This window comes from Primulina tabacum, chromosome 3 (genome assembly GCF_025594145.1).
Source record: "Primulina tabacum isolate GXHZ01 chromosome 3, ASM2559414v2, whole genome shotgun sequence".
In the NCBI taxonomy this organism is placed as follows: Eukaryota; Viridiplantae; Streptophyta; class Magnoliopsida; order Lamiales; family Gesneriaceae; genus Primulina; species Primulina tabacum.
This window is the reverse complement of record NC_134552.1, coordinates 8,219,129-8,236,007: the sequence shown is the minus strand read 5'-3', so window position 1 is coordinate 8,236,007 and position 16,879 is coordinate 8,219,129. Positions and strand designations below refer to the sequence as shown.

Below are 16,879 nucleotides of genomic sequence, written 5' to 3'. Positions count from 1 at the left end.
AAAATAATTATTTTTAGGCAAAAACTTGTGTGAGACGATCTCACGGGTCGTATTTTGTGAGACATATCTCTTATTTGGGTCATCCATGAAAAAATATTACTTTTTATGCTAAAAGTATTATTTTTTATTGTGAATATCGGTAAGATTATCCATCAAACAGATAAAAATTCGTGAGTGCGTCTCACAAGAGACGTAGTCATATTTTAAAAATATATCAGTACTTTTCTAACTCTACATCAATTTTTAGACATTCATATCTAATGTTTGTAACAATAATTTTATCCAAAAAGTGCTCAAATATAAATAGAATCTAGCAAAATTAAACACATATTAAGTATCATTTTCATTAGTATGACATATCAATTTCATCACTACAAATCCATGCTATGCTGCCTTCATTTCATATAAATATCCTCACTTCCATTGCTTCGTTTTTATCGACGGGAAGGACTTGAAAACTCTTTGATATGCTGATATTCCCCATTCTCTTGTATCCTACATTCGCCTCGTAATCTCCATGAAAGAGCGAAACATTGAAGTAGCCGTCGGAATCTGTGGATCCAACCAAGCCGTCGTGCCTCCATTCCCGGATTACCTCGTCGACTACGTCTCCGGTTTTCAAGTTCTTGAAATTGTCATCTGTGAGACACATTTGGTAGCATGTCCCGTTTGGCTTCCATGATCCCCACATTATAATCCCATGGACTCCTGGATGGGATTTTAGCTCCTTTAAAAGTTGCTTTAGATACAATTCCTGGAGAATAAAGGGTTGCATCGTCTGTTATTTTATATGTTACTCGATCGAGTTAGAGATTAATGAGAACTTTGATATAATATATATGTTTACTTGGTTAGGTCTTTTCGAAACATCCAGCTCAGTGATCCAAATGGGCAACTTCGACGCCGCGAGAACATCAATTGAAGTTCTCACATAGGCCAAACTTGGAGTGCTGAAGTGAGATTCCAACCCAATCGACAGAGGTCCATGATACCCTTCTCGTCTAATCTGCTTAATCTTCTCTAAATACATCGCTGGACTCGAGCTCGCATCCTCCGGCTGCTCTAGCGTATTAAACTCGTTCAAGAACAGCGGCGTCTCTGGATCGATCTCTTGCGCTGTTTTGTAGAAAACCGCCGGTGTATCTTTTCCCAATTGGCTCTCGAAGAATGAGTGATGCAGATTCTCATTCAAAACATCCCAATGTATCACTCTCCCTTTGTAATGCCGCATCACAGATCGCAGCCGCCTGTCAGCCGCGATGGGAAGATCCGTAAGCGGGAGCCGTTTGACCCACCACGGCTGGCGCTCACTTTCTTCCCAGAAGACGTTGTGTCCGCGGACCTTGACACCATGCTGGGCGACGAGGTCGAGCATGGCGTCAGGGACTGAGTAGTTGGCTTGGCCTGGGAAATGCTCGGTTTCGTACCATTTCATCTCGTTCTCGAAGACGGTGTACTTGAATCTGGGGAAGAACCAGTCGCGGTAGGCTTGATTGGTGAGTATGAGGTTGCTGATGGCGTTGCCGAAGGGGAATTCTTTGCGGAGTTGTGTGACGGAGATATTGGCTTTGGATAATGGGCGCCCGGATTTGTTGACTACTTGGAATCTCACCACCATCTTCCGTATCTGCATGTATAATCACATATTTATCATACCCGAATTAGTAAGTCGGTCACACGTTCTCACGAATCTTTATCTATGAGATAAGTCAATCCTACCAATATTCACAATAAAAAATAATACTCTTAGCATAAAAAATAATAATTTTTCATGGATGACCCAAATAAGAGATCTGGCACACAAAATACGATCCATGAGACCATCTCACACAAATTTTTACCTACTTAGATATCCCATACATCACTTTATCCTTTGTATTTATTTTTATTTTAAAATCATTAAATGTTAATTTATTACATGGCCATATTCGGGTAAAATAACCATTTTAGTCCGTCAGTTATCATGTTTTTTATTTTCACTTTTAAAATTGTTAAAATTGGATTTTAGTAATATTTTTTTGGTTAGTTTCTAGTTCGGTTACGCTTAATGTGGTGCATTAACATTTTTCAGTACCATATATTCAAAATAGGATTAAAAAAAAACTAAAACACAACTTCGACAAGTTAAACATAAATAAAACAAAATTATGACAACTTCAATTTGACAATTTCTCCCCTCATACCTATAGTCGAAATCGATAGACTAGATTTAATGTTTGAATAGTACCTCTTCAGTATTTTGAACTTGATGAGCTTCCCACTCTTCTTTGGTGAAAGGTTGTAGTGAGACGCTATCGACCCATATATCCACTTGTGTACTGTTACTCTGCGGGATTAAGATTTTCATATATATTCATCCAAAAAAATCAAGAAATTTATGTGCGTAAATTTCAAGTAAAATGTAAGAAAATTAATATCCCCTGACCGGAAAATAGAGCTCATAGGAGGCAGTATCTTTGACATTCACCCCACCCTTAAGCATGGACCAGCAGCCCGTCTCGGCCATGACCCATCCGACGGCATCGTCGTGATCGTCATTCTTTATCACAGCTGCTACGAGAGTTGGCCCTTCACTTACCTGTATCCAAGCTACAAAATAATTATTTTTAATAATTATGTGTGTGAGAAATATTTATTAAAAAAAGAGAGAAAACATTCACACATACCCGAAATAACGTAGTATTTATCCTTATCCAATTGCACTGTCTGTTTGACACTGCTGTGTGAGTGATTCCTCATTTGTGAAGCTATAACGTAGTTGTTACCATAGGATTCTTGTTTACTTATATTTGCATGTCCACATGCTCCCCAAGAATCCAACCCTTCATTAAATTCCGGATTCTTATAATCCCTCCCCCATATTGTGGCCTTAAAGGGCTTGGCAAACACTAAAAAAAATTTAAGAGTACGTTGTTAATTTCGTCACAAAATTACGTTTTTTTGGTAATGGTTCGGATAATGTATTTGAACTTGAAATTTTCAACAATTTTATATGTTATTTGTTAACGAAAAGAGTTTAGGTTTGATCGATATCAATTAATTACCTCGCCGCTGTATGAGTGATCGTATTTCACCGCAAAGACCTGGAGACCTAATTTTCAAACACAAAATGAACAAGTACATTTTTTTTTTAGATCAAAGAGTTTGTAGATAATTGACGACTATAAAATCAAAGAATAATTATCTTGTTAGACGATCTTACAGGTCTATATATGTGAGACGGATTGCGTCTGCATATTTACTATGAAAAGTAGTACTTTTGAGTTTTGAAATAAAAATTAATATTTTTTTAGGGATCGAGTCGGGATGGAGATCTATCTCATAAAATTTATCTGTGAGACAGTCTCGTAAGAGTATTTTGAAAACGTGAATAATTACTCATGCAAGATGTTTTGAAAATGTGAATAATTACTCATGCAAAACTAACATCTTTTAATTACTTTAAAAAGATTTTATCTTCTCAATACACTTGCACAAAGTAATTTGATTGATTAATGCATAGACAACAATATTATTGCATTTTCGAAGATTTTAATAAAAAAAAAAGCATGAACAAGAAAGGAAAACATAATGATAATATAAATAAATTGAAAATTTGAATAAAGTATAGAAAAAGTGATACCCAAAAAACAATTTAATTAAACCTGAAGCAAGAATCAAGAATAACACCCAACGAAGCATCGAACCTCCAGGAATTTCCATGGTGGATCGTAGAATAATTTCCGGCAAGGTGCTTTTTCGATCGATCGGAGAAATTATGCCTCAACACAAATATTTATATACTCGATCCAAAATATAGAAATTGCTAAAACATCCCGGATAAAGACTAATAAATAAATTAGTTCGATTTGATTTAATACCTAAAATGGATCGTGGCTAACAAAAATGAATTATATCTCAGATTATTGGATCGATTTTCAGATATGTTTACGATTCTTGTTTAGTGGTTTAAAAAATTAACCTGGGGGATTTGATTATTGTCTTTAAATGGTGGCCAGATTCGGATGTTTCATGTGACATACTGTCTCTATTAATCACTCTTTAGCATTAATTAATGTTTCATTAAATATATTAGTGTTCTAATTAACGTTACATTGAATAACGTCGTTGCTTTCTTCATGGGACTCAAGCTGTTGCCTTGTAGGCATACATGCACGCTCAGAATCATCGGTTCAGAAAATTTTCAATTTAATTAATATATCTAATTATTATCAAAAGGAATGGGCTCCAAAACGATGGCGTTAAAATACAAGCCCAGTGAAATCCTGGGCCTTTTTTAATTGGCCCATAATGAGAGTCCAGAACAGCTACTTAGATAAACCATCTGAGCTGTTGTGTTCGCAAACAGAAATCATTTTCTGGGATTTGGGGGGCTGCCGCCGCTGTTTAGGAGAAGAGTGGCGGCGCTTGTCGGTGACGGTGTTATTTGCCGTTTAGCTTCATAATAAAGGATAATGTCTCGTCGAGAAGACCGTAGATCCGACTCGAAACGCCATCGTTCTAGATTCGACCGTGAACCCAGGTTTAGTCAAAGCACGAGGCCTTTCTGATAATTCGTTAGATTCATGATTTATTTTCCTTTTTCGATGTAGAAATTAGAAAAAAATATGTCTTGATTTTTCTTATTTTGTATTATGATTTTTAATCTATGCGCACACACACACATACTATGATTCAGTTTTTGTTTTTTTCTTCTTCTCGAAATGTTAGTATATTATTAGGGATTTTCACATACATGAGTCCAGCTCAACATCTCAATGCTGGGCCTTGGATATTTTAATCATCCTGAAACTTGTAGAATTTATGGTCTGTGTCTTGTCACCCGTATGTGCTTGTCTACCACCTCTTTAACCTGTGGCTTGAGTAGGAAAACCTGCTTGTAATGCATTTTGCCGTTAATTATCGAATTAACTAGCATGCACGATCCTCCTATTGCTTTCTGTTAGCCCCAAGAGATCTAGGAGGGATGGTAGACCAGCAACTGAAAGACCACATTCCAACCCCGACTTGGATAAAGATCAATTGTCCAGCGATCATAAGCACCATCGCAGGCTCCAGGATGCATTGACGCTTGAGGCCCCATTAGGGCGTGATGCAAAAGTTGAAACTGGGATGGTGAGCAAAGAATCTGAAGAAAAAGCTAACAGAAACCCGGAAGGTAGCAATCATCCTATTGATCCAGCTAAAGTACCTCGATCCCGAACATACTTTCAGGTATGCTTTTTCCTTACAAATATCATGGTAGTGACTCGGGGAAGTTTTCTTGTATTGGCTTTTCACCTTCTTATGCGTGTGTTTCATGTTTTTTATATGCCAGGTCTGTTGAAAAGCTCTTGTCTTGTGCTATTGTGGATCATTGCGAATTAGCCTACACCAATCTTTTGTACCCATATGACTCAGTTTCATTCTTGAGTTCTGGATTTCAGGAAATATTTTGATATGGAGTCAATGGATTGTATAAAGGTCGAGCTATAGGACAGTGAAAAAGCAGTTGTGTTTATTCGGTTTTTGTGGCCTTTACTGCATTGATGTTTTAGTCCTATTTTCACATCTTTTATAACATGGTAGTTTTCAACTTGATGAGCTGGCTCGAAGATTATTGTTCTCTTAATCTTTTCTCGGATGGGTTGTTGGGTAGTGGAATCAAGTGAAATGTGAGTCATATCTTGTTAAAGCCGTCAAAATTAGTTGAACAATTTATGAAGATTAATTTTAATGAATCTTTTATATGAAACATGTAAAGTTTTGGGGGTCAAGAATTATGCATCATTTTTAGGGTATCTTTAGATGCATCTCTCAATTTCTCGGAGAAGACGGTTAAAAGTTACTTTGATCTTGAACTGGTGTAAGATTCTATTTTTACTCATTCTCAAGTGATCTTATTCGGTCATTTGGATTTTGTTCAGCCTGGTGGCTTCAAGTACCTCGATTATATAACAGTATTTGGCCTGCCTGTCAATGTCTTATGACAGCATGATGACCGTGGTATTACCAGGCAAGATGGGAGAGGTTTCGGTCGCAGGACAGACAATGGTAAGGTTTTTGAAGGTAAAGTTTTCCGTGTATGAGGTTTCCATTTCTAAAGTTTGTGATATGGGTTAAGGATTCGATATGGATTTAGTATTTCATGGATTTGTTTCGTTCTTTAATTTTCCTGCCTAGAAGAGTTTCTATCAAACTACGGTTGGAATACGAATAAACTGTTGGTTGGCATTCTTAAGAATGTGAAATTGTTAGGTTTCCTATGGAGTTGTGCTTCATCACTTCATCTATTATGCTGTATAAAATTGTAAAATTTTTACTGGTGGTTTCACTTCTAGAATCTGTGATAGGATAACATCTTATTTTGTTTTGTATTTAATATATGAGGATGATTTAATTGTAAAACATTTATTTTCTTGTGAAGAACGTGGATGGTGGAGGGATCACAAAGCGCAGCTAAACAGCAGGACCGAAAATAAAACTTCATCAAGTGATGCACGACGGAAGGATGAAAAAGCTATGGATAACAGAGAAAATAATACATGGCGTCATGATGGATACTTTGAAATGGAGGCAAATCCAAAGCCACCTTTGCGCAAGAGGCCTTCCTTCAGTGAGCAAAAGATTACCACTGCAGATCCTGAGAAAGCGGACAAATCAGCAACAGCAGCAAATCCCGTGCTGCCAAACCCTGGAGACCGTGCTGCCAAAAGCGATAAACGAGAGGAAAGAGTGCACTATTCACGATATTCTGACAAACCCGAAAGACCACTTGCACGGGAGAGGGAATCGAGCAAGGGCGAGGTGTGGAGAGGTAACTTTACATCTAGAGATAGGCACGGTAGCAGTGGTGGATACAGAGGCAAAGATCAATTTACGGGAAGGCAAGGCTATCTCCCACCAGGAGATGGTGGCCGTGTTGAGAAATGGAAGCATGATCTTTACAATGAGACAAACCGTAGTCCAACCCCAAAGAATGACGAAGATCAGATTTCAAAAATCGAAGCTCTTCTGGCATCATAAATATTTTGTTGTAGTACTGAGAAAGGCTCTTATGCTGGGGATTGCGCTTTTTTTATGTGATTTTGATTGATCAGCTCACTGTCGAATCAAGTAAGATGTTCTTTTTGTTGAATATATGATTTGGAACCTTAACATTATAGGGATGAAAAAACGTGCTAAATTTCATATTTTTGAAAAAAAAGTGAGATTTCATTTACAGATAAGAAATATAAGCAGACTCCGTCGATAAACAGATTGGATAAAACTAGGAAACATATGGTAATACTACATGCTAAACATGATATAAACGCAAGGAAATGTCAAAATCACATTACAACCACCACCTAATAGAATAATGATCAGACACAGAGTCTACGTAAAATCCCAAATCCCAAACAAATTAAATGTGGAGCTCTGTTCTTTCCAATTCAAAATTGAAATCGACAATGGTCTGTCATGAGAAACATCAACATGAGATATAATGTTTTTAAAATTACAACATTGAGGTGGGCTTATGACTTTTTCGTTTTTATTCAAACCAGTCTCTCTTTCAAAATGATTATTTTTACGTCGCTCAACATCACAGCAAACAATCCCTAACTTGGTCGAAGATTACAGGGGGTTGAAATTCTTGTGACATTTCCCAAAGTACTGAATACAAAACTATTACAATAATAATATTATTATTGCTAAAATGTGAATAAATCAATAGATTAAAAGGTAATTTACACTTGGTTCCATCAAGACTCGCCAATTCCGCAAATTTCATTACATTTGAAGGCTGATTAAGGCCTAGTTTAGCAAATACTAATCACACACGGACACGAAATTAAATATAAGCATAATCAAGATCACGAATCAAACAAATCCCAAAAACAACGAACACAGCATCAATTCTTGACTTTGCTTCCAGAAGCGAATCCCCTATGCTTCAAGCCATTACCGGCGCGGCCAGGTGACGTCAACTGGTTGGAGCCCACAGTAAAAAGATCGACGGCGGGTGGCGGCTGAAACTCGGAGCGGGTCCACTGGTCGGAGGAGCCTTCAGCGAGCAGGAGGTGGTAGCTCCGCCCCGTGGAGTTGTTGGAGAGGCAACGGTAGACGTTCGCCGGCTGGCTTTGCTTCTTGATGGCACGGAGGAGGAACGGGAGTAAGCCTTCCATTGTTTCTTGGTTTATATTAATTTCTTCGCTGCTAATTAATTGATAATTCTGTCCGGCGATTCTTTTGTCCGATTTATAGGCTCATTTTTTGTATTTTTTTGACAACAAGTTGGAGGCTGACTTGAATTACAAATGTGGAATGACCTTCGTGCCCATCATTTATATTAATTTATTATTGAAAAACGACAAAATTTTAAATTGTTATTTTATTTTAAGTTTAATCAATTTAATCAGACATATTATTATTTTTATTCAATATTATTTAATAGCACACTCCATTATCACAATATTATACATCTATAAATAAACAACAAATTTTTAAATAATATATATATAAATATTAAAATATTGTTTTTTTAAAAAAAAACCCTAACAATTATATTCATCCCATGAGGCTAAAAAGGTAAAATAGTGTTTGGACGTTATAATTTTAATTTAAAAAAACCAAAACATGCAAATCCGCAGCCGTGCATGGGTGGATTTAATTTATTCAATGAGCTGTTTTTGACTTTTGATTTTCTCTGAAACGATTGTGTTGCGGAGTAAGACCAAGAAATATTACAATGGGCGGCTCAATTCCTCCTTAAAATCGCACGTTTTTATTTTGTTTATTAATAATTAATAGTTATCCATTAAGAATAAGTTATAGAGCTGGTGAGTAATTAGTTTTTTTTTTGCTGGAATACGGAAAGGTAAACTATATGAAATAAAAACTATGAGTATGTACACGTTTATGTTCGTGAGACGAATCAATCTGGTCTATATCAAATAATACATAAAATTAATATTTTATTATGAGTCGGGTTGAGTTGGAGATCGACAATCTCATATAGTTACTGAATATTGTGGCCTGTGAATATGTTTTTTTTTATTTTAATTTTTTGACATACCACATGATGTAATCTAAAGTGTTTTTTTTAAGGAAATATTGAAAATGATTTTTGACAAATATATATTATGAGATGTATATCCAATAGGACGTGTTATTTGAAATATCCTAAAATTAGGCAGTAAATTCAACACGCTTATATGTCGTGAGTTGGATTGCACCAGTTGAGTACTGTCAACTACTTTAATTTCAAACTCCAAATTCAACAAATAATGAGTAAGGTTGTATTTAAGAATCTTCCAACATTTTAAAATGATGTAATGTTATTTATTTAATTTTTTTTTAAAATGAGACATCAATCATGAGGCAAAAACTTGTATGAGACGGTCTCACAGGTCGTATTTTGTGAGATAGATCTCTTATTTGGGTCATCCATGAAAAATATTACTTTTTATGCTATGAATATTAATTTTTATTATGAATATCAGTACGCTTGACCCGTCTCACAGATAAAGATTCGTGAGATCGTCTCACAAGATACCTACTCCAATTATGGTAGCGTCTCTTTGCATGTGTTGTATATATTTATATATTCTATTTTTTTCATATATATGTATTGTTGTAAAAAAAATTAAATTTTTTTGGTTTTTAATAAGTTTTAAATTAAAAAAAATTAAACCTGTAAATTTTAAAATCAACTTTAAAATTATCATATTTTTATAAGTATTTTACTAAGTTAATTTGTGATTAAAAAAAGAAAAAAAAAAAGACATCTTGAGGAGTGGGAAAGTTCACATGGAGACTAGTTTGTGTTTAAATTTAATATATCTTATTACTAGTGATGTGGAGAAATTAGAAAGATTTTTGGAAATGAAACAAAATTTCCATATAATCTGCTCCTTATTTCCCTCTGTTTTCGGATTCTGGTGCCATTGGATTCCGATTCTCTGCATGGAAACTTTGAATTTGACCTTATGTTCCAAGTTAGAATCCTATATCGTTTATTCACTTTTTATCTGAAAATAATCGATTCAACTTCCGTGGCCCTGTTTTGGAATTTCTGTTGGTTTCTGTTTTCCCGTTTTTGTTTGATACGTTCTTTTATTTCAGGAAACGAAATCTTTAAACATTATCAACCCTGATATTTCAAGAAATCTGTACATTCTTTTCAAGAAATTTGAAATGCGTGAAGCTTCCTGAAGACATGAAAATGGGGGACAATGAATCTGCAGATGATCGAAAGCCTGTATTAATAAAAATCAGAAGCATAATACCTGTATTAGAAGAAGGCGATTCAACTTCCCATGCATTGTATGTTTCTTTGCCTCAAGAACAGAATGAGATGACTTTATGGGATAAAAGGAAACTTGGGCAGTTCATTTACGTCCGAAACCTGGAAAATGCGCATGCTGTTCCGTTACTCAGGGCCGTAACTCCGGTTCCCGGGAGGCGCCAATGCAAAGGAACCCCTGAAGATATTGTTTCACAACAAAATTTGGTGAAGATTCTTGAGGCATCTAGAATGGATAAATGTAGAAAGAGGATTCTTGATTGTGGTTTTAATATTGGAGAGGAAGGAACAAAAAGAAGGCCAAGTTCTGTTGATAATGATAGCGATACGGATAGCATTCTTTCATATGCCTCATCAACTAGTATTTCAAAGAGAAGAAGCTGGAATGAGTTGGAGATTTTGGGAGTAAAGGATATCTTTGATTCATCAGTTGCCAAGCATGAATCAGCTCACCTGCTAGAAGCCGTAGTGCAAATGTTGGTTTCTCAGTTTTCTCAATTCAATTGCTCCGTTTCTTGGAATGTTAACTACTTTATCTGTTTATCATGTTCATTAGAAAGATAAATGTTAGAATTGCATCTTGATCTGCTGGTATTTTGAAAATGGTGTTGTTTAGAAAGGAATTATCGATCTGGGAAGATAATGATTTGTCCCACCGGCAGTACCACATCAAAAAATGACTCAATTTATACAGCTATCGCACTAGCTGTTTTTTTTAATATTATTTACTGCATAATTTCGACCTTGGTTTAACTAGTTCTTATTGAATTTATCTCAATAGGTTTCCGGTTCGGTCGATCATATATGATAGCTCTGATGAAAATTTTAGTTAGGTGTCAAGGAGAAGATCAGACGTTGGTTCAGTAAAGAGATTAATCAAAAGAACAGACAAAAACCAGATTTATGTACCAAAGGTCAATAATGTACAGATTCATGATTCATTGTGTAGTTTTGTTTATATGATAGAAAAGGAGCAGAAACGTGGATATTATGGAAGTATCTGCCATCAAGCGTAATGAAACTTGGCAAGGTATAAATTACAGCAATCATCGATATACAGTGTATATGGAGATTCAAGTTTAGTTTTGCCTTCTTTTTTAGCCTTCTATAAACTTCGACAAATGCTGGCATGAAGAAAAAATCATTTTTGTTCGTCTTCATAAGACATCATTTGCCGTCAACTGTTAAGCGGCATTATGAGAAGAGGAAAACATGAAGAATTGCATTTTTCGAACTGCAGGAAGTGATGAAGCAACGAGATATTGTTATGCTAGCAGCTGCATATGCTCTGCAAGATGTTTGTGCTGATGAGAAATTGCTTCGCTCATTAAGGTAAGGAAAATAAGCGTTCACTGTTAGTTTTTTCCTCGATTTCTTGTGAAATGGCGTCCCAATTTGATGTGTATGACCCATCTTGAATTATAACGAGGAGAAAGTGAACGGTTGTTTAATTTCTTAAAGACTTTTAGTTGAGCAGAATGTTACTTCTTGCAGCATGTTTTCTGAGTACCCTTTGGCAGAAGGAGAAGATCTTCAACCAGGCGTTGACAAGTTCTTCGAATTTCAAGATGACTTAGCTCGTACGAGGTTAATACTGCAGTCTCTTACAAGCACAAGTCCATTTAGGACTAAAGAATCTGGGTCCCGCAAAATCAATTCAATCAAAGAAGTGTTGAGTGGCGCTCTTGAAAGAAAGAAGAGTGCAGCAACATGGATCAAATCAGCTGTAGTCATGGATCTCTCTCCTGCCTCCTCTGTTGTGGTTCCTGGGAAAATCCAACGGCCTCCGCTGTCAAAAATCAAGCAAGTCAATCCAAAAAACAAAACCAAAAGTCACGTGCATCGTTAAGAAGACCACAAGCAACACTATTGATCCTCTTTTATTAGCATCAGAAAGAGATGATCGGAGTGAATGGACTAAGGAAAGGGGAAGTACTCTAACTGCTGCTAATGACTTGGCTGCCTCGTTACACGACGAAAGTATAAAAGTTGTTTCTCAACGATGTGAAGGAATATTTGAATGAAGTTGAGCGAAAATGCTCAACGACGGAGCGTGAAGATTCAATTGGTGGGATGATGTACAGATTTAAAAAGGTGAGCGTCTGGCTGGATTTGATAGTAATCTTCGAATAGATGGAGGAAGGTTGAGTTCTAATGATTTCGAAGATTCTGATATTGAAATTTCTGGGAGATTGAGAAACAAGATTTACGCGATCTCGATGAAGCACATAGAGCGGACCACAATGGCTTTTGAAACTAACAAGAACTGATGAGCAAGCGTACAAGTTTCACATTGTGTATCGATCAAAGATGGACTGTGTAGCAAGATTTGTTGATGTATATAGAAGTAGTTAGCAGCTTGAACTGATATATTAACTTTTTAAGACACTGGTTCTAATTAGAATCATAAAGTTAGAATTTTTCAATTTTATACTTGATATAGTTATTATTATATATATAAATCTCAATTAATACCAACTTTTCCATGTAAGAGAAAAAAAAGTAACTACTTCGATATGCTCGAAAATTGTATTGTATTGTATTAAAGAAGGCCACACTTCCAGCTAGAACACACAGGACATTATTAAAATTTAAGAAAGAACCGAACTTTAATGGCCAACTTCTGTCGCCATGCCTCCTCTGAACACAGACGCACCATTATCATCTTCTTCTTCATCACCACCCTCGCCGCCCGCCCCTCCGCCCACTACTCCGCCGATGTCGCCGCCTTACGCGCTTTCAAATCCGCCATTGAGCCCACTTCCATCCCCCCAAACTCCTGCATCGCCACCTGGAACTTCTCCACCGACCCCTGCACCACCCTGCGAACTAACCACTTCACATGCGGCGTCACCTGCTCCGGCGGAAGAATCATTCAGCTCACCCTCGATTCGCAGGGTTACGCCGGGAAGCTCACCCCACTCATTTCCCATCTCACCCAGCTCATCACCCTGGATCTCACGGACAACAGTTTCTATGGCCCGATACCCGCTTCAATTTCTTCTCTTTCCAATTTGAAAAGCTTGATTCTCCGGCTCAATTCATTTTCCGGAGAGATCCCGCCGTCTATCGCCACCCTCAAATCCCTGAAGTACCTCGATCTTTCGAGAAACTCACTCTCCGGGTCGCTGCCGAGCATGAATTCTTTTGCCGGGTTAACAAGACTCGACTTAAGCTACAATAATATCACCGGCTCACTGCCCCAGCTTCCGCGAAACCTCTACGAATTAGCTATGAAAGCTAATCATCTATCGGGCTCGCTTATCAAGTTTCCATTCAACGGGCTAACTCGGTTAATGACTGTGGAACTCAGCGAAAATTCGTTCACCGGAACCCTCGATTCCTGGGTTTTCTCGCTTCCTTCCCTGCAGCAAATCAATTTATCCAACAACAGCTTCACCGGAATCGTTATTTCCAACCCCTCGGATAGCGAGCTCGTCGCCGTTGACTTGAGTTTCAACAAAATTGAGGGGTTTTTACCCACCAATATCTCTGCTTTTCCGATGCTACGGTCACTGGTTTTGAGTTACAACCGCTTCCGCGGACCAATTCCATGGCAGTACAGCAAGAAGGGGTCATCGCTGCAAAGGATTTATCTTGACGGTAATTTCTTGAATGGGTCGCCGCCCGCGGAATTTTTCACCGTAGATTCTCCAATATCCGGCAGCCTAGGGGATAACTGCCTAAAGAGCTGCCCCCATTCTTCGCAACTTTGCTTGAAATTGCAGAAACCCGCTTCGATTTGCCGACAAGCTTATGGTGGGAAACCAAGATCCTGAGGGTCGGTCAAAGCCCTTCAAAATTTTGTCACTGATAAAACGATGGGCCCCACAGTTATTTATTACCGTAATTTTATTATTTAATTAATAATATTCTTTAAATGCATGTGCTAACTTCGTGAAGCTCCTCATAATAATAGAGTTTGTTTCACATTGACTCCTCTTTTTGATTATTTATTATTACTAGGATGGTGCACGTGCGTTGCATGTGAAATATAATTGTCGGTGATTTATTTGAAATGAGTATACATAAATATGTGTATTTTCCGAGTTTGAGTAATATTAACTTTTTTCTTAATAATAATGAAATTTCATGTAATATATTAGGAACGTTGGATTATGAGCAATTATGTTTTTTTAAGCAACAAAAGTTGAAAGAGGCTCTTACAAATGGCTTGATTGATATGCTCAATATAATTTGCAAATGGCTTGATTGGTATCCTCCATATAATTTGCATACATACATATGTAATGCTCCAAAAGTTATTTTTCCTATTTTTCTTGTTTGATTTGAAATTTTCCTAGTAAATCCCTTGAATTTGACGTAGCTTGCGATCTTATCCTTTTTGTATAATCTCTCAATGGTTTATCGTCGTTGATCTCTATTTGCTTCTTATTTCCTTTGGTGGTTTTGGCGAGTTTTATTGATGATGCTTTTGTTCCCTTCTTGTCTTCTATGATAATAGATCGAGATTCTTGCTTACTTTTCTTCGTCAATTTCCGTTTGCTGATCTTCCTTTCTCTGTTCAAAGTGTCGTCGATTTTGTCAACACCTTCAGCTTCTATAGAACATATAGGACCACGTTTGTCGATGAAGTGATTTAATTTAAACAAGACTTTGTAGTTTTCATTCAGCAATGCATCAACGAGATTTGTAATTGTGGTATCAGGGGCAAGCTGAAGGCAATAAGAAACAAAAATGTTTAGATTTATTGTGATGATAAGAATTATTACCTATATGAAATAAATTGTAATATTTTGTTTTTACTTGATTATGAATCTTTATGTAGTCTTCAACAGGATATCCAATTAATGCCTCAACAACTTCTTCAAAGATTGTAATCCTAGCAATATTTGTTCCATCATCCAACAAAAATGGATAATCCATACCTGGAAGATTGAATTTGTAGTGTTCAATATCAATGTTAGATAAATAAATATATGGCAGATGTAAAAATTTGAATACATAGTATTACCGAGGAACTATCTGGACTTGTAATTTTAAGCAATTTAGACACGCAAGGCCACTTGACATTTTTGTACCCGCTTTGAGACAATGATCACAAGCTTCGTAGTATGGTAAAGAACCATTCTCAATCTCCTTGATAGTTCCTTGCAAATAGTAATATGCATTCTATATTTGAAAAAAAGTTCGATCATTAATGATAATTTGAAATTGTAATGTTTTTTGTTTTATTTAAGGATGATCATTAACACCGATTAATAAATATGAGTTCTCTACAACTGGAATAAGCAGACTAAATTCAATAAGACGTGTAGAAATAAATATTCAAACCTCTATTAAGGTTGCCTCCTTTTTAATCACTTCGTCAATTGTTACACACTTAGAGTCAACAAACATTTTCTTCATCCAAATAGTAAATAGTTTTTCTCGCCTCTCTTCTGCGTCCAACCTGTTGATTAATATTTGTTTGAAAACAAGTAATAGATTTTTTTAGGAAAAAGAGATGGAGTAGTCTGAATATACGAGAAAATTAAATTCATAATTATTGGTGATAGACAAAAATGATGATTAATATCTTTTGACACATATATTAATGTTAATGCGGAGATTTAAACGCCAAATTTGAAACTGTTAAAATGAGAAGAAATTTATTTTTTTTGATGAGTTATCAGATCCATGATAGTTGATATAGAGAAGTTGTAATTTACCATGAGTTTGCAGCATCTGTCTGGGTGCATGGAGGGTTGAAAAAAACAGATGTAGTTTGCGTTGATTTCAACTGATATACTCCTGTTTGATATTAGATGGGAAAATTGATTGGGTTTGTTCATAACAAACAAATAAACAATTAACATAATGAATTTTACTGTTGTATTCTTGCATCCTCAGGTTGGTAAAAATGATTATTGGGTTCTTCGATTCCATATGCTTCATCATTTGTGCCTCATTCAAAGCAAGGTCGTCTCATAGATTAATATTAATGGATGTTAGCCTAGCATTGAAAACATACTTAGCTTGATATCAAAAGGTTTTTACATACACAAATAATATAATTGTGCTTACGTCGTATCCAATAAAACAATGTCTCTTTTGTATACCATGATACCTTCTGGTTTTGTAAAAACAATCAGTTGCTTGACCTTTTTCAGCACACCTATTACATCTGTAGGCAAAAGGTGATTTTCACAAGGATAAATTATTTTAAAGCTATGAAAAGTAAGAATAATATACGTATAATTGCTTACGTTGATTTTCTTTATCGCTTAGTTGAGGTGTTATTTCAGTAAATCGCCTGAAAGCCAAGTGCAGTTGCTGTATTGCTAGTTTTTCTGGTAGCTCTGTAACGACGGTACCTCGTTGGAATAAGAGTTCAAAACTTGAGTGAACATTTTCGTAATTCGAGTTGATGACCTTAACAAACGCATTATAGATAATATAAGATTTATCTGTCTCCATTATTCCTTGAAATTGCTTTATAACATTCGAGAATATCAGCCCATGAATAAATGTCCCCTACAAAAATACCGTAGAGTGAAGTAAATAAATATTATGCAGATTACTGTTAGAGTATAATGAGATAATTCAGAATGAGACATAACGTAACACAATGAGGAAAAACCAATGTAAATCACAAGTGAAAATGTGAAA

General features: G+C 36.2%; 4 protein-coding genes across 7 annotated transcripts; 3 read left to right on the top strand and 1 right to left on the bottom strand.

Annotated features, from left to right (window-relative positions):
• Positions 1 to 400: 400 nt before the first annotated feature.
• LOC142538360 (endo-1,4-beta-xylanase 5-like) lies at positions 401 to 3,702 on the bottom strand. Its single transcript, XM_075643697.1, has 6 exons — positions 3,645 to 3,702; positions 2,667 to 2,888; positions 2,426 to 2,589; positions 2,228 to 2,326; positions 848 to 1,627; positions 401 to 754 (listed from the first exon to the last, which is right to left on the bottom strand). The coding sequence occupies exons 1-6, from the start codon at positions 3,700 to 3,702 to the stop codon at positions 401 to 403; spliced, it is 1,677 nt and encodes a 558-aa protein (XP_075499812.1).
• Positions 3,703 to 4,339: 637 nt separating this feature from the next.
• LOC142539895 (uncharacterized) lies at positions 4,340 to 7,142 on the top strand. 2 transcript variants are annotated; one of them, XM_075645637.1, is made up of 4 exons: positions 4,340 to 4,522; positions 4,947 to 5,214; positions 5,973 to 6,048; positions 6,407 to 7,142. In XM_075645637.1, exons 1-4 carry the CDS (start codon positions 4,455 to 4,457, stop codon positions 7,003 to 7,005), a joined length of 1,011 nt encoding a protein of 336 aa, XP_075501752.1. In that variant the 5' UTR covers positions 4,340 to 4,454; the 3' UTR covers positions 7,006 to 7,142. The 2 variants fall into 2 exon arrangements, with proteins under 2 accessions (XP_075501752.1, XP_075501753.1); XM_075645638.1 differs by having other exon boundaries at positions 4,341 to 4,522; positions 5,973 to 6,033.
• Positions 7,143 to 9,847: 2,705 nt separating this feature from the next.
• Positions 9,848 to 12,605, top strand: LOC142539894 (uncharacterized). Of its 3 annotated transcripts, none has more exons than XM_075645636.1 (4): positions 9,848 to 10,743; positions 11,049 to 11,297; positions 11,508 to 11,599; positions 11,762 to 12,605. In XM_075645636.1, exons 2-4 carry the CDS (start codon positions 11,283 to 11,285, stop codon positions 12,114 to 12,116), a joined length of 462 nt encoding a protein of 153 aa, XP_075501751.1. In that variant the 5' UTR covers positions 9,848 to 10,743; positions 11,049 to 11,282; the 3' UTR covers positions 12,117 to 12,605. The 3 variants fall into 2 exon arrangements, 1 of the variants encoding a protein (XP_075501751.1); XR_012818989.1 differs by having other exon boundaries at positions 11,049 to 11,181.
• A 273-nt stretch (positions 12,606 to 12,878) lies between these two features.
• Positions 12,879 to 14,224, top strand: LOC142539893 (uncharacterized). Its single transcript, XM_075645635.1, has one exon. It carries the CDS (start codon positions 12,880 to 12,882, stop codon positions 14,044 to 14,046), a length of 1,167 nt encoding a protein of 388 aa, XP_075501750.1. The 5' UTR covers position 12,879; the 3' UTR covers positions 14,047 to 14,224.
• The last annotated feature ends 2,655 nt before the right edge of the window (positions 14,225 to 16,879 follow it).

Excerpts from the sequence above, each read along its gene's own strand:
- LOC142538360 (XM_075643697.1), bottom strand. The coding sequence starts at position 3,702 with ATGGAAATTCCTGGAGGTTCGATGCTTCGTTGGGTGTTATTCTTGATT. Across the intron at positions 1,628-2,227 it reads AAGTTCAAAATACTGAAGAG|ATACGGAAGATGGTGGTGAG; the intron begins GTACTATTCAAA and ends TTATACATGCAG. Across the intron at positions 755-847 it reads TTTCGAAAAGACCTAACCAA|GAATTGTATCTAAAGCAACT; the intron begins GTAAACATATAT and ends TTTATTCTCCAG.
- LOC142539894 (XM_075645636.1), top strand. Across the intron at positions 11,600-11,761 it reads AAATTGCTTCGCTCATTAAG|CATGTTTTCTGAGTACCCTT; the intron begins GTAAGGAAAATA and ends TACTTCTTGCAG.
- LOC142539893 (XM_075645635.1), top strand. The coding sequence starts at position 12,880 with ATGGCCAACTTCTGTCGCCATGCCTCCTCTGAACACAGACGCACCATT.
- LOC142539895 (XM_075645637.1), top strand. The coding sequence starts at position 4,455 with ATGTCTCGTCGAGAAGACCGTAGATCCGACTCGAAACGCCATCGTTCT. Across the intron at positions 4,523-4,946 it reads AGATTCGACCGTGAACCCAG|CCCCAAGAGATCTAGGAGGG; the intron begins GTTTAGTCAAAG and ends GCTTTCTGTTAG. Across the intron at positions 5,215-5,972 it reads GATCCCGAACATACTTTCAG|CATGATGACCGTGGTATTAC; the intron begins GTATGCTTTTTC and ends GTCTTATGACAG.